Here is a 23,100-nt window from a genome sequence, read left to right as displayed (position 1 = left end):
TGTTGATTTATTTTGTGCAGTTTAATATGAGCTTTCATAATGTTTGACTTTTTTCAAAGAAGTTACCGAGTACAATGACTGGAGTGAAAAACAATGTAAAACATTCAAACTCAAAGAGTAGTAAATCCCAATGGTTGGGAATATCATACAATAGGCAGTGGGCTGATTCAACACCTCATATCATAAAACTCCCTGGCACTTACCATGAGTTTCAACTAAAAAAAAAAAAGAAAAAAAAAGAAAAAAACTAACAATTTTAAAATGAAAATTAGCTTAGCTATAATGTACTCTACCCTCATAATGTTATCAAAAAAACCAAACCCACCCTACATTCTCTCACTTATTTTCTGAGATAAGCCTATATAATTACAAAATTTCACCTACCAAAGCTGAGAAATATAACCCAATAACACTATTTTTTGTTATGACTTGCATGAATATTAGATTACTAGATATAAAATAAAATGTTTTAACAGTCAACAATTTATTGCATGCAATAAACAGGAGCATAAACGATTGTATTTTAAATGAAAATACAGAAGTAAAAATATTTCAATCCTGTAGTCAAATAACTACATTAATAAAAGAAGTGAAAACAGCCTTTAAACAGAAGATAACCAAATTTCACTTTATAAATCAATTCTAATAGCAAAGAAAACAATGAATGCTCTGGGCAGAGATAATTCAAAAACCCTGAAAGGGGGGTGGCTGGGAGTGCGCATGCGCGCAAGCGTGTGTGCGTGTGCGCGCACGCGCATTGTGTGTGATCCCTAATGACTATAAAACATGTCTGGCATTACTCAAAGTACTCAAATGTTTGACAGGTAAGACTAACCGATTACCAAAAGGATATGAAACCTCTAATGACCGACCACAAGATCTCATTCTCAACTAACAGAAAGCTGAGTAACGCTGGGTAATACCCCAAGACTTTTGTGTCCTGATTAATAGCAGTTTAGTTTACATGGCTATATCAACTTAAATTTTCATTGCGATTACTTCTAACTCCAAAGCAAGTGCTATCATTGTTCTGTATCTGAAATGTGATCCTCTGAAACTGCTCTCTCAACCTCCAGCTCTCTAATATATCTGGGCAGACACTTTAGGCTGGCTAACTCCAAATCTATTCACCATCTTTACCCCGACATGCCATTGTGATAGAAACTGAAAACTAAACACTAGTATTCCAATCCTCACTTGCATTGGGGGCGGTATGTGACACAGGTCTGCCAGTGACCTAAGTGGAAGCCTACTGGTGGACTTCTCAGGATTTGTTTTCCTGATAAATGAGACAAATATGACTAACTCATACTTTGAGTAGAAAAAAAAATCATTTATTCTTATTAGCAGATGTACAAAATAAGCTAACTAATATAATTTTCAAATTACCCAAGCAAAGACTATACAGGTCTCTACAAATTATAAAACTGTCCTTCAAATTAAAAAAAAAAAAGTGTTTACTAATATTTTGAGACCACTTTTCATACAGGCCAGTAAAAATTATCGAACTGTGGAAGAAATAAAAATGTAGCACCCCAAATAAAGAGGTTTTGCCATTTTGAATTAACTATTCAGATATGTTATTTTACAGGAAAGAGAACAAATGATATATTTTGTCTGTTAACTCTAAGAAGATGTACTGGTAAAACAATATTACTGACAAAAGTCTTAATCCCTTTAATCAAAAGAGTGACAGCCTTGTCATCAAATACTTAGGCAGAGGATAATTTTAGAGTCATGTAGATAATCCTATCTTCATTGTGTCAAATGGACCCTTATACTTGTAATGAACACATATAAAATTTCTTAATATGATTCCTACTTCTGCTTTTGTATTTGCTTCATAGTAAAAGATAATACAAAATGCAAATGGTCAGTGAATGAGCAGCTTCCAAAAACTGAACCACAAAAATACCAAATTTTATCACACCACGAATCTAATCTTTGGTCCTTGCTACCAGACTGTCAACACCTTCTTTTATGGGCCATAACTCTTTAAGAACGGATCCTTAAGGTTTGTTCTATTCAGGATATTTAGGCATCTTCTGCTAAACTTCAGTAACCTCTTCCTGAAGTGTGTGAAACTGCTAACTGGGAGCTTATTTCGCACTACTTTAGTTGGAAAAAATTATAATATGTTCTTATGAGACCAGGCCCAAAAAACAAAAACAAAAAACACCTAATTTCTTAAAATGTAACCAAAACATAGTAACTATCTATTATAAATAACTATCCAGTTAGGACATAGGACACTCTGTATCCTAATCATCAAATAATAACGTTAACAAAGAGTTGCCTTGCATGTAGTAAATATGGCTTATCTTACGGATAAGCAGCGTTCTAGACCCACGCACCCTCTGTTGGCATGACATGCTCTTCAGAACATCTTCAAGTGATTCTGACATTCTACTAATTCTACATAAAATATACCAATACTTTATTCACGTGGTGTTTTGTTTAAAATGTTAAACTGAGTTTTTCAGACATAAATGTAACTTAGTTAAAAAACACTGCATTTTGAAATATAAACATTCATTAACGTTTGGGTATCAATAAAAGGAGGTATTCTACTGAGAAAACAATAAATGAGACATTTTTGTATGACATACCTGTATATTTTATGATATATGTGTATTTGAAAAATACTCAATCTATAAAATTTTAAACTTAAATTCTTATGCAAAAAGAGAGTTTGGGGCAGACTATTCAACACCTGAAACTTTGTAACTAGAGCTAACATATATAATTAACACTCAAAATAAAAGTACTAGTGCAGTTAATATATTTATAATTCCTAGTAAAAATATACTATAGTAAATACAGATGTTGCAGGAAAAAGGGCGCAGGGGGGAAAGAGTGTAGTATGTTGGAAGAAAGTACAATGAACTGCTAAATTATATAAACTTGAGCTTAAACAGTACACAAAGACTGAGGATAATCACCCAATAAGTACCTCTAAAATGAACCACATAGCCAAAAAGAAGATGGGTACGTCCATCCTGCACTATAACCCCCATATGGCTTCCTGCCTTCAACTGTGGCAGCACATCCTACATTCACAGTAACGGCTGTTCTTATGGTGCACACTTGCTGGGGAAATGTGTATAATGCAACTTCCACATTAACATATTGACAACGTTCACTTATTTATCTGGTGTGTGAGCTAATTCATGGAATAGAAATATTCATGCAATAAGCTGTAATAAAGTTATGAAAACAGCTTTATTATGGAAACAGAGTAGAAGCTATTAACACAATTCCATTTCACTAATTAATTTAAACTTGATTCAAATGACGTTACTGAAAACTTTAGAGGTAGTATCTAACTTCTATATATCCTAAACAAAAAGCTTCCTCTTTTAAAATACAATTACCTCTGGTAGGACTGTCATTCAAAAATCTGATTAACTTGTTTCTAATACTGATTTGCCTTCACTGGGAAAAAGAAAGCTTGAAGTTTATTAAAAAGAGAAAAAATTTTAAAAGTATTGAAATACAGGATCATTTAGAAAGAAAAATAAGGCTTGGGTAAGACCACCATTGTTAGGTAATGATTCTTGGCAGTATGAGTGTGCCAAATGCCTGGGAGAAGGTGAGTAGGATATAGGAAGAATACATTAGAAAGAAAAATTGATTATTTCTCAGGTAACTATTAACAACATTTTGCCTTGCCTTCAGAAACAGAAAAAGACCACTAATCAGTCTGCTACTTTCACTGTATAGTGCTCGGGTTCCAAAATGCATGCCAGATATTTAGTCCAGCTATTCCAACATCTAAATGACTTTGTGGCCTAATTTAGGTTATTAACTACTACTTAATACATTTTTCCTAGTGGAAAATATTTAAAATTTCTAATCAATCCATTAGCAAAGGAACTTTGGGGAATATAATCTGCTTCTAATTAAAGATCATCGGAACAGTAAAACAGAGTGAAATCATTAACTCAACTATTAGTTCTGTCCTCTATCACAATAAAAAATCGATTCCACCATACTATCATGTCCGAAGGTCAAAAATGAGACCAAAAAAGCAAACAGCAACACCTCACACATTTTGAAAATCTCCAATGTGGTTTTCAGTCCAAAATTCTCAATTAAAAATAGAACGTCTTACCTTTAAAATCATCTCTTGCTCCCTGTCCATCCTTCTTGTTCATTTTCATGTCAGAGCAGTTGTTAGGGGCACCTTTAGAGTTTTCAAGGTAAGCTGAGCTTGCTCCTTTCTTGGAGGGATGAGGATCACAGAGTTTTGCATTAATCTTATAAAGCTCAAGGGCTTTAATAGCTGCTGCATTGTTATCCATACGACGAAAAGTTGGACAGGAAGCACAAAACTCATTCGTGCAGGCCTCATTTCCACAGCCCTCAGTTAACTGGTGGTAGTAGCGTTCTATTAGATGTTTTGCAGCTGCTCGCTTCCTGTACCAAACATTCAAACAATAAGCACAGTGATTAGTAGAGCTCTCAGGTACAAAGCTCAACAGATCATCAACAAGGCAGAAGTTAGTCAAGCACTGAAGTAATAAACCTGCGTATTAAGATGAGGTATAGAAAATGGAGATACACTATTTACACAAAACTTTTAACTGGTGAAATATGTGATACTTATTTCCTAAGACATATGATAAAGAATATCAATGCTTGTCAAAAATCATTGTTTTAATATAATATGCTTTCCTTTCGTTTGGGGTGCAGTGGAGGGGCGCTTGTTTGATGTGCTTCAATTGTTTAGCACCACAGCTGAAAATCACAAGTTTTATGACTAAGAGTTTTAGTATTCTATCACTTTAAAAATTAACATTAAGAAAATGAGAGTCTATTTAAAGTATCAATCCAGCTTTCCTTTATATAATCACCATTTTGTTTCAGCAGCCTGTAAATACTTGACTTATAGTTAACATAGAACTTCTATGTGGAACAAAGAAGGACCCCCCCCATTATCTACTATACGGAAGATTTAAAAAGAAATTTATAAATAAAATATCCAAACCTTGTGTTATATTACAAGAAAGTGGCTCAAAACATACAATTTTGAACCCAAAAGGTATCAGTAAACTTCCTCATTAATACCATGTCATAGGAACATGGAATATTTTAAATTCCTTTTAGAGCAAAATCTTATGTTACTCTTACTTTGTGAACATAAAGTATGCAAATTAATGTTCCATTATGGCTCTTCTAGCAGACCTAGCAAGGATATTGAAGAAGGGGTTATTTCATCAAGCAAGAAGCTGGACTAATTTCTATCTCTATGGCTTATTCCAACTCTTAAGATCTATACTTCTACTATTGATGATATGAGATCACCATAACTTGAGTAGTCGACTGGATCCAAAAAAACATAATTCACAGCTATTCCTTTTGTTTCCAAATAAGACATGCAGGAATAAAAACTACAAATAATCAAAACTATTTAAAAAATAATTTATCTAATTTAATTCTCAAAATGTTCCTACAATGATCTCACAATCATGTAGGACTAAATGGCAAATGGTATTAGAATTTACATCTTGTTAATCGTGAGATACATCTTGTTAATCATGAGATACATCTTGTTAATCATGAGAAACTGAACAACTTACAAGAAGACAAATAAGAGACACACTAATAAGTCCAATTTTGTCTCAAAAGTAGGACTTTGTCTCTAAACTATCAAGGTAAGTGACAAACAGTAATAACTCAAACACATTCAATTCATTCTGGTGCTGTTTTTCGTATGTTCCAGGCAAATTTACCACTCAATGCATGCGAACAGAGAAAAAAGAAAAACCCACAAAACGCACTTAGATATTTTATTATATGTAGCTATAAACAATTCCACTCCTGAAAATTAAAACGTATTATTTCAGATATATCACTGTGCAAAATACTAAAGTGACAACATGTAAAGAAAGAGAAATATAGAATTTACAAGGCTTATACCATACACTGCTATTCTTCTTCCAAAACGCTATAGCTTTCCCTAATGAGAATGTAAATAAGTATGTATTTCCTTTCTGGAAGAAAATTATGAACATTTATCAAAAGTCTTAAAAATGAATCAGAGGATGAACCATATGAATCAAAGATCCCATTTTGGGTGAAAATAATTGGACAATTTTGTTTCTACAAAACCTGGAAAAAAAATTGTCATGCCCAAAAATAGATTACTAAAATGAACTGATAACCATTCACACAATGGAATAAACAAAAATTATCAAGATCTGAATTTGGCATAGATCACTAATTGATCTTTTAATTGTAAAAGACTGTTACAAAGTAGTGTCATATGAAGCCATTTTTATTTCAAAGTGTTAACAGTCATTTCCCTGAATAATGTGATTGAATCAGTTTTTTAAATTATTCTATCATTTTGCTTGCAATTTATTTTTTCTATAACATGCTACTTGTATATTAAAATTAATGAATATGAAAAGGGAAAATGTTAGTGGTTTCAAAACTTCATATACATGATTTGAATGGCCTCAAGGTTTACTAAATTGTCCATATGAGTTTTTAAAGATTAGTTTCAAAAATCAAAATACCAAAACAGTCTAGCTATTTTTCTTATTGTCCTAAAAAAACAAACAAACCAAAAAATACCGGTCATACACATAATGCTTCTGAATGTAATACATAAACAAGTGTGAACGTTAAAAACAGAACAAGACTGAGAAATCAGAAAACCGGCTTTAAGAATCAAAGCAGCTGTACTATCTGAACAACTCTGGGCCTAAGTTTCCCATCTTTAAGACTCCTTTCAGTTCTAAATCTGTTAATAGGGAGGTGAGCAAGGAACTATAATTTGTTGAATGCCTGGTAACATACTGGACACACTGCAAGGGACTTTCACATAGGTTATCTCATCTGAATCCCATGACTTTGAGGATGATCTTCAGGCCACAGCCAAAAAAGGAGACAGAACTGAAAGAGTCAAATCACGTATCCAAGGTCGCACAAAGGAAAGTGCAGAACTAGGATGAGAGCAGGAGTCCAGAGGTCTTCCAGCTTCAGAGTGTAAGTCGTTTCTACTATATTGTCTTACAGGTGATACATTTCAAAATAATTCTTAACAATAGTAGTATTAAAAACTTTTATGGAAAAAAAATCCCATAAATAATGTGTAATTGAAAAAAGTAAAATGCCTTCTGAAAAATCATAATTTGAATCTCAAATTTATGCATACCTGGTATCACACAAGAACACAGTTTCCTGAAGAACAGGTAGCACTATATTCTGTAAATTTAATATATTTATAATTTGTTGAAGACCTACGTGCTAGGCTTACAGATGTTCTTGCTTTAGATGACAATAAACCCTAGAAGTTAAAAGTTCACACTCTGAGGCCAGATTGCCCAAGTTCACATGCTGGCTCTGCCACTTAATAACTATGTCACCTTGAATGAGTTTACTTAACTTCCTGTGTCTCAGTTTCCTCATCTTAAAAATGATGGCATACAGAAGAATTATTATGGCTGTGAGAGAATTAAATGAGTTAATATATAATAAAGTGCTTAGAACACTGCATGGCACATAGTAATTATGGCACATAGTTAGCCACCATTATTGTTACAATTTTTATTAGCATCCTCACAAGTCTATGATTAGCTATATTAACCTGCATTCTGCTGATGCTCAGAGCTGCTACCTAACAAGTTACATATCTAGTAAGAGATCTGAACCCAGGTTTGACTCAAAACTTGGGCTTTTAATACCATTAAGGGTAGATTTAATATAAAAGTAGGCCCCTCTATTTGATCTGCTTTGCTGCCCCAAGACTTAGAAACGGCAGCTAGACTGATGAAACAGGACTGAAAGGAGGCCAAGACAGAACCTCCATGTTATTAGTGGAATCAATCACACCAAGTATTTTTCTTCTTTCCTCACTTCAGTGACACCTTGAACTACCTGTATATAATTCTGTATCCCCATCTAATTTAGAGCACATAAAAAAGCTCTACATTGGGAATATGTACACTAATAATGACATTTTGGTAAATAACCTGTACAAGGTTAATCCCTATACATCAAGTTGCCAAATCATATCTTATGGACCAAATCTAGCATGCCACCTATTTTTTTATAGCTTGTTTGGTTTTTAAATTTTAAATGGTTGAAAAAGTCAGTAAAAGAATAACATTTTGTGACATGTAAAAATTACACGAAATTCAAATTTTAGCATCCACAAAGTCTTACTAGAACATAGCCAAGCTCATTCATTTACATATTGTCTACTGCTGTTTCCACATTACAACAGCAGAGTTGAGTAGTTTTAACAGAGACTGTACAGCCTGCAGAGCCTAAAATAAATACCACCTGGCCTTTACAGAAAAAATTTCCCAACTCTTAATTTAGAGACTGTGCTTTCTGCCCTCCAGTGACACTTCCATCCAATCACATGGCCTCCTACTCTTTCTTTTCCCTCAGCAAATCATTTTATGCAGTAAAATGTATAACTCCCTCAAGTATGATTTCAAAAAACAAAGGAGAGAGGGAAAAAGAAAGATAAAGAAGAGATGAGGAGAGAAAAAGAAGAAGAAAGTGAAATAGAAAAAAGGAAAGAAATGAAGAGACATCTTTTCCCAATGGGGTCCCCTTTAGTGACACCTTATCTGTCATTCAAAACTACCCCAAGAGGGGCTATGGCTAACTTTCTATAATTTCCTCACATCTCACTGCCTTTTCTTCTATGTAAAAAACAAACCAAGTATTATACTTTATAATATACTGATTTTTTATAAAGGGATTTTTTCTTATCAAGTCAAGTGACATTTAGTGATAGTGCTCTCAACGCTCTTGAGATTACTTACACATTGAAAACAGGTAATACTTTCCACTGACTTCTTTTACTTCTATGACTGAATCAGTGAGACAGTCCTACAAATAAATGTTCTGTGGAATAATAATATAGAGAGCCAGAGTTACTCTAGAAAACTTGGCGGAAATCTTTTAAAAATGGTTTCACCTTAGGGGGAAGTGTACTGATGTCAGCAATTAACTTTGAAATGTATGGGGGGGGGAAGATGGATTGATAAATAGAAGGGTGTACATATGATAAAGCACTGTAAATATTAAAGGTAGAATGTAGATGACAGGCATATGGCATCAACTGTGCAATTCTTTCAATTTACCTGCATGTTTGGAAGTTTTCGAAGTAAAACACTAGGGGAAAATACTGTTGCCGTATTGTAACTTTTTAGACAGCAGATCAAATGGCAGAGGAAATGGTTTCAGCCATCAGGGGAGGAAAAGGAAAACCAATGTCAACATCATCAATGGTACTAATACCACATTTGCCGACTCTGTTTTTGGAACAGTCCGGTACTTAACAAAAACAAACAAAACCCTATAATAATAATGATAAATACAAGAGTTAAACTCTGACCACATTATACACAGCAACTTAATTTGCCTGTCAAGGAAACAAATACTAGGAAAGTATGTTTAATGTTCCTATACCAATGGCAAACCACTGGAATCAGAACCACTGAAACAGCTGCCAACAATATAAGAGATGTTAGTGGAAAATGATCTTAAATTGAACTTAGTAGGAAGTTGGAAAATAAACAATGAATACAAGAACAAAGAAAATGAAGAAATAAAAATAGTAACTGTCAGGGGACTTCCCTGGCAGTCGAGTGACTAAGACCCCGAGCTCCCAACACAGAGGGCACAGGTTTGATCCCTAGTCAGGGAACTAAAGATCTCACATGTTGCATGGCATGGCCAAAAAAAAAAAAGCAACTGTCAGAAAGTGAAGATGTATCAGTGAACAGTGAGCAAACAAGACTGTAATTATAATACAAAACGACAGAACTTAAAAGAAATATTAACTGTGACGTGCAACATAAGAACTATTGGTGGAGGAAGTACAGAATAATGAAAGGAGATTAAAAGGCAAAGATCAAAAGAACATGTGAACGTTAAGTAGAGGGGCTTTAATTGAAAATGAAGTCAAATGAAGACGTGAGGAATCAAGAAGCCAGAGATAAAACAGAAAAGGGCCCAAGGCTTATATAATCAGTCTATAAAGCTAATAACCACTGCTTACTAGCCTCAAAGAAAGTAGAACACCTTTGTTCCTTCTAGGATGTTGCCTTTGTAAATCCTCCACCCCTTCCCCAAAGTTTTATTTAACATAAAAAAATTTTAAGAACGACCAATGTCATCCTAGATAGTATTAGGCCTTACAGAAATAGATCCAACCAAAAATACATCTGTGACACAGCCATGATCAGGTTTATGGCTGGGTCTATTACAATGGATTTGAGTGAATTATTAGATTATTTCAATTGTGAACTCATTATTACCATGATCCAAGCAACAAGCCATTAACTATAGAATAAGATACAGTTTTCACAAAAAAAAGTTTTTATTTAAATTGGTATTTTTTTACTGTTAGAAATATGTTTACTGTAATAACTCCTGAGTATTCTTTTATTGAGGCTTATAATCTCAATGCCTAGAGAGTTTATTATACAGTAAACACAACTGTACAACTAAATATTTATACAAAATTACTCACCTTAAAAAAACTTTTTGTTTTTTAAAACAGTGTGACATTTTAGAGTGAAGAATAAACAAAATAAAAAATATATCCATCCACCTCCCTCCAATTAAGATCCTAAAGGGAAAGGAATACAAAGTACACGTTGGCATTAGTGTAGAGCAACTACTAATTCTCTGTGATGATCATGAAATATGGTCTTTGATTTTTATTTCTGATTCAAAGACAATCAAGACAAAACTTGTACCTTGACTAATTATACACTTGAGTGTCTACCATGGATCAGGCAATATGCTGTAAATTCTGTGATAAAGATCTGGTTGGCAGACTATTCTGCATTCTAGATAACTGGATCACTCTTATAAAATAATCTTTTCTAGGAGGTTAGGGAGCTAAGAAAACCTTGGAGTTATTAAAAAACTTAATAGCTTTTATAAATATTGTTGAGAAACACCTAGAGTTCTTTCAGTGTTAGGGTGAGAAAATTCTTAACTTTGAATTTATACTAAAGATTCAATACACATCAAAGTTAGCTTTGTATAGGTGATAAATGAGCTTATAGGTGCATTCCTATCAACTGAACTGTAGAATTACTACATTTATCTGAACAAAGATTAAAAAAAAAACTAACCAGCCAACCAGAAAGGACAGCAGGATGGAGAAAAAAGAAGCACCAGAACTGATTCCCCCACAGAAACTCTGACTTATATGTGATCCCAAAACCTTTTAGGAAACCTCCAAAACCAATTAGAAAGTTGCAGTACCTCAAGCAAGCTCAAAGCCTAAACCAGCCAGAAATGGGTAAGAAAAGTTGTTTCATATCAATTGCCTCAACCCCTCCTCAAACTGGCACAGTTCACAATAGTGATGAAAAGCCCAACTTGCAGCATCACCCTTGGGAACAGAAAAAAAAAAGAGAAGAATTATGTCCAACATTCTCAAGGGGGCTGCCCAAAGAACTATTTTCTGTCTTGCCTAACTCAGAAAACTGATGGAACTAGCATACACTGGATGCCTAGGGAAAACAAAAGACAGTTCTCTGGCTTGCTCAGAGAACCGTAACTGCTACAGAAAGACACAAGAGAAGGCAAAATACTATAAGCTCTTGAAAAAACACCAATAAACCTCTTCAATTGGGAAATTACAAGCACAAGTCCAGAGAAGATACACTCCCTAAAAGGTTTTAGAGGTACCAAGAATCTCTAGCTAGGCTGAATGATGGTGATCTTCCCCTCTATGAAGCCAGACCATAAAGACTGGGAGAGAAGCTGTTTTCCAAATGCAAAATCCACATCAATAACAACAAAAAAAATAAGGCACATAAAAAAAACAGGGAATCATGACCCAGTCAAATGAACAAAATAAAGTTCTAGAAAATGACCTAAAGAAACAGAGCTGTGTGAATTAAATGACAAAAAATTCAGCCTAATTGCTTTAAAGAAACTCACAGTACTACAAGAGAACACAGAGAAAAATAGATGAAATCATGATGCATGAACAAATGAGAATATCAAAAAATATATATATAAAGAACCAAAGATTCTAGAGTTGAAGAATACAATAAATGAACTGAAAAATTCTCAAGAGGTAATGGCAGATTTGATCAAGCAAAAGAAAAGAATCAATGAACCTGATGGGCGGGTCTTTGAAATTCTTGAGTCAGAAGAAAAAAAGAAAAGAAAAGAAAAAGAAAAATGAAGAAAGCCTAAGGGACTTATGGGACATCATCAAGATGACTAATATATGCATTAGGGGAATACCAGCAAGAGAAGAGAGAATGAAGCAGACAGCTTATTTGAAAAAATAATGGCCAAATACCTTCCAAATAGGAGGAAGAAAAAAATGGTATCTAATTTTAAGAGGCTCAAAGGACTCCAACTAGGATGAACCCAAGGAGGCCCATACTAAGATGCATTATAATCAAACTGTCCATAGCCAAAGGTAAAGAAAAATCTTGAAAGCAACAAAACGGAAAATACTGGTCATGTACAAGGAAGCTACCACTAGACTATCAGCAGATTTCTCAGCAGAAACCTTCCACACCAGAAAGGAGTGGGATGACATATTCACAGTGCTGGAAAAAAATACCTTCCAACTAAAACACTATTTACTATCTGGCAAACTGACTTTAAAAATGAAGGAGATATAAAGACCCCCTAGCATAAACAAAACCTGAGATAGTTCACCACCACTAAACCCACCTTACAAAAAATGCAAAAGGGAGTCCTACAACTTGAAACAAAAGGACACAAAACACAACACAAAAGCATATCAAAGTATAAAGCTTTCTGGTAAAGGTAAATTTATAGACAAATACAAAATCCTGTAATATTATAATGGTGGTGAGTAAATCACTTTTAATTCAGGTAGAGAGTTAAAATATAAAAACATTTAAAAAACTCAACTATATGTCAATGGATATGAAATATAAAAAGGTGTGATTTGTGTCATTAACAAAAATGGGAGAGATGTAAAGAAGTAAAGTTTTTGTACACAACTGAAATTGTTATCAGTTTAATATACTTCATTGCAACTGTAAGATTTTATGTAATTGCCATGGTAACCACAAAGAAAATACCTATAGAAGATGCACAAAAGAAAGGAAGGAATCAAAGCATGTCACTACAAAAAAAAAATTAACAAAACACAAAGGAAGGCATCTCAGAGAAAAAGAGGGGAAAAAATAACTACAATATATACAAAAAAACAATTAACAAAATGGCAATAGTAAGTCGTTCCCTATCAGTACTTACTTTAAATGTTAATGGATTAAACTCCCAATCTAAAGACATAGATTGGCTAAATGGATTTAAAAAAGAAAAGACTCAACTATATGTTGTCTACAAAACAGTTACTTTAGATACAAGGACATACACAAGCAGAAAGTGAAAGAACAGAAGAAACATCCTATGCAAATATAACCGAAAGAGGGAAGAGATACATATGATCAGAAAATAAAGAAAATATTTATATATAAGAAAATAAAGTCAAAAACTGTCACAAGAAACAAAGGACACATTATATAATAATAAAAGGGTCAATTCACCAGAAACACACTACGATTATAAATATATATGCAGAGCACTGAAACATACTAAGCAAACATTAACAGCATCAAAGGGAGAAATAGACAGTAACACAATTACAGTAGGACATTTCAGTACCTCACTTTCAATAGTAGATGTATCAACCAGACAGAAAATCACTTGGGAAACAGAGGACTTGAACATCATAATAGACCAAATGGACCTAACAGACAAATAAATGACACTCCAACACAACAACAGCAGAATCTACATTTTCTCAGTTGCACATAAAACATTTTCCAGGAAAGAGCACGAGTCTTAACAAAATTTAAGAAGACGGAGATCATACCAAGTATCTTTCCCAACCACAATGGAATGAAGTTAAAAATCAAAATCAAAAGGAAAACTTGAATATCCACAAATTTATGGAAATTAAACAACATAGTCTTGAACAACCAATGAGTCAAAGAAGAAATCAGAAGAAAAATCAGAAAATATCTTGAGACAAACAACAATGAAACACAACATACCAAAATGTATGGGATGCAGCAGAAGCAGTACTGGAGAAGTTTATAGTGGTAAACAGCCACATTAAAAAAGAAAAAAGACCTTGAATCAACAACCTAAATTTAGACCTCAAGGAACCAGAAAAACAGACTAACTCAGAAGAAAGGAAACAAAGATTACAGAGAAATGAAATAGAGCATAGACAAATGAAAAAATAATCAATGACATTAAGAGCTGTTTTTGGAGAATTTCAAGAAAATCAACAAATCATTTGCCAGACCAAGAAAAAAGAGAAATGACTCAAATAACAAAATCAGAAATGAAAGAAGATAAATTATAATTGATGCCACAAAAATAAAAAGAATCATAAGAGACTACTAACAACAAGTATACACCAACAAATTGAATAACCTAGGAAAAAAATGAATATATTTCTACAAAAGCCCAGGATAAGATAGCTTCACTGGAGAATTCTACCAAAGATTTAAAGAAGAATTAACACCAATACTTCTCAAACTCTTCCCAAAAAATGAAGAGAAGGATACATACACTTCCAAACTTACCTATGAGGCCAGCATTACCCTGATACTGAAATGAGACAGAACTACGAGACAAGAAAAATACAGGCCAATATCCCTGATGAATATGGATGCAAAAATCAATAAATTACTAGCAAGTAGAATTTGACAACACCTGAAAAGGATTACATACCATTGCCAGGTGGGATTTATTCCTGGAATGTAAGGATGCTTCATCATATGAAAATCAATCAATGTCATACACCAAATTACCAAACTGAAGGACAAAAATAACATGATCATCTCAACTGATGCAGAAAAAGCATTTGACAAACACCCTTTCATAACAAAGAGTCAAACTAGACACAAAAGGAAATTACCTCAACATAATAAAGTCCATATAAGCAAAGCCCACAGTCAATATTATACCCAATGGTGTAAAACTGAAAACCTTTCCTCTAACATCAGGAACAAGGGAAGGATGCACACTCTCACCGTTTCTTTTCAACACAGTACTGGCAATCCTAGTCAGAGCATTCAGGCAAGAAAAACAAATGAAGGCATCCAAATAGGAAAGGAAGAAACAAAATTATCTTTGTTCATAGATGACATGAATATGCAGGAAACCATAAAGATCCCACACAAAAAAATGTTAGAATAAATGAATTCAGTAAAGTTGCAGGATACAAAAATCAACTTGCAAAAATCAGTTGTGCTTCTATAAACGAAAAATGAACAATGTGAAAAGGAAATTAAGAAAATATTCCCATTTGCAACAGCATCAAAAATAAAATACTTATGAACAGACTTACCAAGGAGGCAAAAGACTTTTACAGTGAAACTGACAAAAAATTTCTGAAAGAAGCTAAAGACACAAATGGAAAGACACCCTATGTTCATGGACTCAAAGACTTAGTTAATGTTGTTAAAAGGTCCATACTACCCAAAGCAATCTACAGATTCAATTCAATCCCTATTGAAATCCCAATGGCATTTTCTCAGAAACAGAAAAAGAAATCCTAAAATTCATATGGAATCTCAAAGGACCCCAAATAGCAAAACTAATCTTGAGAAAGAAAAACAATGCCAGAGGCCTCACAATTCCTGATTTCAAAACATCTTTACAAAGCTACAGTAATTAAACAGTATGGTACTGGTATAAAGACAAGTCATACATACCAATGGAATACAACAGAGAATACAGAAATAAACTCTTACACATACGGTCAAATGATCTTCAACAAAGATGCCATGGGTACACATGGGAAAGAACAGTCTCTTCAACAAATGGTGCTGAGAAAACTGAATATCCCCAAGCAAAGAATGAAGTTGGACCCTTAACTTATACTATACAATATATAAGTTAATTCAAGATGGATTAAAGACCTAAATATATGACCTGAAACTATGAAACTCCTAGAAGAAAACATAGTGGGATAGTTTCAGGACACTGGATTTGGGTAATGAATTCTTTGACACCAAAAGCATCTGCAATGAAAGCAAAAATAGCCAAATGGGACTATATCAAACTTAAAAATAAGAAATATCAAAGGAAACAATCAATAGAGTGAAAAGGCAACCTATGGAATACAATCTATTCAATCTTCTGGGCTCAACAGTCTATGTCAGGAGTACAGGAACCAGAGGGTTGAGGCTGGAAGATAGTAGAGGGGCCAAGGGACATCTCTTAAAGACAAGGAAGGACAGATGGGATGACAGAAAGCAAGTAAGAAAGCACACAAAGTCTGCAACCAGAGGTGGGTGTTTTAATTAAAGGTTTCAGGGGTAAAACAGTTCAGACCTACCTGCCTATGGGAATGGGAAGGAGCAGGAAGCAGAGGTGAAGGTTTTTGAAGATAAAATGGGTGGGGAACTGAGATGTTGTTAGAGGTTACCCATGTAAACAAAGACAGCGGATCTGCAGCAGAGTACAAAAGTATGAGTTCTTCAAAGACTGAGAAAGGCCTGGGAGATAACTAGATAATGAAGAGAGAAGATGACACAGCCAGAAAAGCACAGCCTCAAAGGAACAGGGATTCTTATACTGAGAAAATAACAGAAACAGTCCAGAAGCATTAGTGGAAAAAACGAGTAACAGTGTGTAGGAAACAAAGTCAAGGCTTACAGCACCCTGTATCCAGTAATGTAGAGACTGTTCTCACCAAGTCACCACTTTTCACTCCTTATTTTACTTAACCTTGCTGAGAAATGTAGGCCTTTTGGAAATTGTTGACTGTGGGCTTTCAGGACACTATTTCCTGATTTCCTCCTTTCTCTCTGGCTGTTCTTCAGATACTTCCCTTCCTAATCTAGAAATGCTTATTATACTCCCCAGGGACCAGCCATTAGACACTTTTTCTTTTGTATTTCTCTTCGGACAGTTTCATCTTTCAAGGCTTTAGGAACACCTGATGACTTCCAAATGTCTCCTTCAGTATAGTTGAAACTTTGCTTGAGAAACTAGTACTATTCCAGCTCCTATGGCTATTTCTATATGGGCTCTTTCTTCAAGGAACTTACTGTTTAAAGGGGAAAAAAAACAGAAGATTTTAACATCATAGGGACTCAAGAGGTATGGCAATATAAAGAGAGGCAATTTGACCAAGATGAATCACAAAGGATGACTAGGAACTGACAACACAAAGGGTGGGAAGACTGGTTCAGATAAGAGGGAAATGAGTGAGTGAAGGCAGAAGAGCCTAAGAACATGGTCTTATGACAACTGGAAGCAGTTCAACAGTAAAAAGTTCAAAGAAGGACTCAAAAAATATGAAGAGGCAGGGAGAAGCCACATTATGGGAGACTTTATAAGATATGATAAGAAATTCAGATTTTAGCCAGCAGAGGAGTAATCTTACAAAGGCTAATAACTTTCTCCACATAAAAATTCATGCACATATACTCCATCTGGCAAAAAGTTTCAGAACGTTCACACACTATTCATAAACCACTAGATAAGAACACTTGCAGCAGGAGTCACTAAAGGGTTTTAAGCAGGTCAGTGACTAAGTCAAATCTGCCTTTATGATAATTCCATTTTCTAAACTGGGACCAAAGTTGGCAAAACTGGAGACAGGCAATCAAGTTAAGTGATGACTACTATTATAGACCAGGCAAAGAATGAAGAAGTAGCAGGAAAGAAGAGGAAACTAATGCAAGAAACATTTAAAAGATACTGCTACTACATACTGCTATGTAGGGGCAAATGAGTTGAAACAGCTAATACCTAGGTTTCTAAGATGGACACCTGGGTAGAAGGTAGCGCTACAAGCTGAAATGATAACGATAAACATTCATTAACATACAGTGAGTGGTTTTTGTAAATTATGTCCTTTAATCTTCACAAATTATCCTAAGAGCGAGGATTGTAAACTATTCCCACTAACATTTCTTAAACTTTTTTTAAGGACACGTAAGATATAATGAATAAAATGCAAAATTCACACTGATTCTAAAAACTGCTTCATTGGAGTACTTCAACAAAACAGCAGAATTTTGCTCATTCTGCCTTCTGAGAAGACTCAGTCAGAGGCAGTTCATCTATTCATCCATCCCTACCATGAACCAGAAGCATGTTTCCTTGTATTCAAAACAGAATATATAGGTTTCTACAATGCTTTGTGGTAGAAAAGTGGACAGACTATGACTCATGTCACTTCTATGCCTAACACTTTTCATTAGTTCCCATGTCTATCAGGAGAAAACCAGGGACTTTTCAGTAGTGTCAAGGCCTTTCACTATATGGTTCTAGCTTTCTAATTCCAACTACATTTTTCACCACTTCTCTCGTCTCGTAACTCTGTATTCCAGCATAACAGTTCAGAGGATTTGTTCTGCTGTCTTCCTTGGCTCCAGGTCTTAAAAAAGTTTTTCTTCCTGCCTAGAATACTATGATCGCAACATTTATAACTAATCATCCTCAAAGATTCAGCTTAGCTATCATTTCCAGGATCACGACTGCTGCTCCCACAGTAACCTGTACCTACTCTCAGTACACCTTATAATAACTGCCTATTAATTACATGGTAAGCTCCCTGAGACACATGATCCGGTAATTTATTTATTAATAAATTAATAAATAACCCAGTGAATTTCAGAGCCTCAATGAGGAGTCTTCAATTTCTCTCCTGATATTGTCTAGATAACAGTGTCAATTAACTCTATCTTTTTCTAGTACTTAACCATAAAGGGAAACAGATGTCAGGATACCTCCCAGTTTCTTAGGTATATCAGATGCACACAAAAGAATATGCAAAGGCTCAGTCTGAAGAAGAACGTGCTATCAGAACCCATAGGAGAGAAACCTGAAAACAGAAGAGCTATCTTTATTTGGTTGAAGAGATTTGTATCTTTTACTTCAGAATGTATTTCAAGATGTTACTTAATCCATAAATGTTTTTATACACATGTAAGTATATTTGAGTTGAAAGTCGTATAGAAATATTTTCTCCCACTCCACATTGAAAACAGCATCCAAGCTATATCTCAACTTCTGATTTCTGGTTCCACAAGTAAGGAGCTAGGAAATCACTTCTCCAATCCAATAACAAGTAAAAAGCTAAAGAGACTAAAAAATCCACAACTCTTCTTGAATCCCTAAGGGAGGGAGAACATAAACTGCAAACTGTTGTCCCTAATACTGAAGAGACAAACACAGTTTTACTGAAGCAGAGATCCACAAGCAGGAATCTGTGACAGGACATGAGACTGAGCATAGGTAAGTCTAGAGTTAAAAACTCTAGGGGGGCCCAGTCACAGGGGAGCCCCCACAGTTCTTATGAGACTTACCCCAAGAAGCTCAAGCAGGTTCTCAAAGCAAGTACTGGGGATAATCCTCTCATACTTCCAGCAGGGATAGGAGAAAAGGAACCATTTTGAGACACACCAGAGCCCTCTATTCTTCTTACCAAGGCCTGTCCTCAAGCAAACTAGTTTACCAGAGCCTACCCTGATGGGATATTATCAAATGCTTCCTTTCCCCTTATATCTCACTATCACATTACTAAAGCCCTATTTATAGCAATTCCTTTACTTGGGAAATCATGTGCAGCTATTAAGAAAAAATTACAAAGCATACTAAAAGGCAAAAAACACTATTTGCAACCACAGAGCAAGCATAAGAACTAGAAATGGCAGGGATGTTGGAATTAACACACCAGAAATTTAAACCAACTAAGGGCTAGTTAATATATAATTTACTAGTTTTAATGAATAAAGTGGACAGTATGTAGGAACAGATGAACAATGTAAACAGAGAGATGGATATCCTAAGAAAGAACTAAAACAAACAAACCTGGAGATCAAAAACACTGAAACAGAATTCAAAAATGTCTTTTATGGGCTTAATAGTAGACTGGAAACAACTTTTCTCAGTAGACTGAGAAAAGACTCTCTGAACTTGAAGATATATCAATACAATCACCAAAAACTGAAAAGCAAACAGAGCAAAGACTAACAAACACAAAACTGACTATCTAAGGACTGTGGGACAACTATAAAAAGTGTAGCATACACATACAAGGGATACCAGAAAAAGAAAAGACCATCAGAAATACTTGAAACAATGACTGAGAATGTCCCCAAATTAATATCAGACACCAAACAACAGATCCAGGAAGCTCAGAAAACACCAAGCAGGATAAATGCCCCCCCAAAAACCCTACACTTAGGCATATCATTTTCAGACTATAGATAATCAAAGGTAAAGAAAAAATTCTGAAAGAAGCCAGAGGAGGGAAACTCCTTACCTACAGAAGATCAAAAATAAGAATTACATCTGACTTCTCCTCAGAAACTATGAAAGGAGAGTGAAATGAAATATATAGAGTATTAAGGGGGAAAAAAGAAAGAAAAAAAAACCAACTTAGGGCTCCCCTGGTGGCACAGTGGTTGAGAGTCCGCCTGCCGATGCAGGGGACGTGGGTTCGTGCCCCGGTCTGGGAAGATCCCACATGCCCTGGAGCGGTTAGGCCATGTAGGCCCGTGAGCCATGGCCGCTGAGCCTGCGTGTCCGGAGCCTGTGCTCCGCAACGGGAGAGGCCACAAGAGTGAGAGGCCTGCGTAGCTCAAAAAACAAAAAACAAAAAACACCAACTTAGAATTCTGTACCCTGTGAAATTCTTCTTTAAATGTGAGGAAGAAATAAAGACTCAGATAAAAATTCAGGGAATTTGTTGTCAGTAGACCAGCCTTCTTGTTACAAGAAGTTCTCTAGAGAGAAGGAAAATGATACAGGATCAGAACCTCAAATTTACATAAAGAAGGAAGAGCACTGTAAAAGAAATAAGTGGAAAGTAAAGTAAAACCTTTTATTTTTCTTTATGTTAACTGACCTATCAGGTAACAGTTTGTTCAAAATAATACCACCATGTATTTGGTTACGAATACTTATGTGTGTGTACATATATGTGTGTGTACATATATGCTCATATATCTGTATATATATGCTTATATATGTATTTATGTGTATGTATGCTATTATCCAAGTGAAATGTATGACCGCAATGATACAAAGAATAGGAGGGAGGAATTAGGGTTATTTTGTTATTACAAGGTACTCACACTCCCTGTAATGTGATATAGCATTATTTGAAAGTGGACTAAGAGTAGATGTAAATGCAAACTCTATGACATCCACTAAATAAAGTAAAAATGTAGGATAACTGATATGCTAACAAAGGAGAGAAAATGGAATCATATAATATGCTCATGTAAAAACCACAAAAGGCAGAAAAAGAATAGAAGACAAAAATAGGAACAAAAAACAAGGGCAACAAATAGAAAATAGTAACAAACATGTTAGATATTAAACCAACTGTATCAATAATCAGTTTAAACATTAACGGTCTAAATGCACCAATTAAAAGAGATGTCAGAGTGGATCAAAAAATAAGACCCAACTATATGTTTTCTATACTTCAAATATAAAGACACATATAAATTTAAAAAGATAGAAAAAATATATGCCATGCTAACAATAATCAAAAGAAAGCAGGAGTAGCTATATTAACTTCAGCCAGAGGGCTTCCCTGGTGGCGCAGTGGTTAAGAATCCCCCTGCCGATGCAGGGGACACGGGCTCGATCCCTGGTCTGGGAAGATCCCACATGCTGCAGAGCCACTAAGCCCGTGTGCCACAACTACTGAGCTTGTGCTCTAGAGCCCGCAAGCCACAACTACTGAGCCCGCGTACTGCAACTACTGAAGCCCGTGCGCCTAGAGCCTGTGCTCTGCAACAAGAGAAGCCACCACAATGAGAAGCCTGTGCACTGCAACGAAGAGCAGCCCCCACTCACCGCAACTAGAGAAAAGACCATGCACAGCAACGAAGACCCAATGCAGCCAAAAATAATATAAAATAAATAATTTCAGCCAGAGCAGATTTCAAAGCAAAGTAGTTATCAGGGTTAAAAAAGGGGCATTACATAATGCGAACTGGGTCAGTTCTCCAAGAAGATATTATAATCCTTCATGTGTATGCCCCTAACAACAGAGCATCAAATTACATGAGGCAAAAAGTGATAGAACTGCAAGGAAAAACAGATGAATCCACTACCATAGTTGGAGACTTCAATACCTCTCTATCAGGAATGGGCAGATCTAGCAGGCAGAAAATCATTAAGGACACAGATGACTCAATAGCACCATCAATCAACTGGATATAATCGACATCTCTGGACTACTTCATCCAACAACAGATTACACATTCTTCTCAAACTCACATGGAACATTCACCAAGACAGACCACATTCTGGGCCAAAAAACACACCTTAACACATTTAAAAGAACAGAAATCATACAATGTCTACATTCAGACTACAACGGAATTAAACTAGAAATCAGTAACAGAAATATAACTGGAAAATCTCAAAATATGTGGAGATTAAACAACACATTTCTAAGTAACACAAGTCAAAGAAAAAAATCACAAGAGAAACTAAAAAATATTTTGAAATAAACACAACTCATCAAAATTTGTGAGATGCAGTGAAAGCAGTGCTTTACAGGGAACTCATAACATTAAATGCATTTATTAGGAAAGAAGATCTTAAAAAAAAAAAATCAATCATCTAAGCTCCCACCTTAGTAAACTAGAATAAAGAGCAAATTAAATCCAAAGTAAGCAGAAGAAATAATAAAAGTTAGAGCAGAAATCAATGAAATTGAAAAAAGGAAATCCACAGAGAAAAACCAAAATCTGGTTCTTTGAAAAGATCAATAATAAAACTGGTAATCCTCTAACCAGGCTAATTAAGGAAAAGAGAAGGCACACAAATTATTAATATCAGAAATGAAAGAGGGCACATTGCTACAAATCACATGGACATTAAAAAAACAATAAAGGAGTACTATGAACAATTCTATGCCCACGAAATTGATAACCTAGATGCAATGGACCAATTCCTTGAAAGACACAGTCTGTCAAAACTCACAAGAAACAGACAACCTGAGTAGGCCTATATCTATTAAAGATATTAAATCAATTAAAAAATAACCTTCCAGGGTTTCCCTGGTGGCGCAGTGGTTGAGAGTCCGCCTGCCGATGCAGGGGACGCGGGTTCGTG

General features: G+C 35.0%; 1 protein-coding gene across 7 annotated transcripts in view; it reads right to left on the bottom strand.

Moving 5' to 3' along the window:
* Positions 1–23,100, bottom strand: part of UBE3A (ubiquitin protein ligase E3A) — a 97,549-nt gene that overhangs the window by 34,389 nt on the left and 40,060 nt on the right. For 5 of the 7 annotated variants that reach the window (XM_004271637.2, XM_033431412.2, XM_033431411.2 and 2 more), the window contains one exon: positions 4,115–4,419. In XM_004271637.2, the coding sequence (XP_004271685.1) occupies positions 4,115–4,419 (305 nt within the window). Of the gene's footprint in view, positions 1–4,114; positions 4,420–8,789; positions 8,808–10,504; positions 10,521–23,100 lie in introns of those variants that run through there. The other 2 variants (XM_049705459.1, XM_033431416.2) reach the window with 2 other exon arrangements.

The sequence above is a fragment of the Orcinus orca genome, chromosome 2, assembly GCF_937001465.1.
Source record: "Orcinus orca chromosome 2, mOrcOrc1.1, whole genome shotgun sequence".
Classification (NCBI taxonomy): Eukaryota; Metazoa; Chordata; class Mammalia; order Artiodactyla; family Delphinidae; genus Orcinus; species Orcinus orca.
The sequence above is the reverse complement of the archived record's forward strand: the minus strand, read 5'-3'. Positions and strand labels throughout refer to the sequence as shown.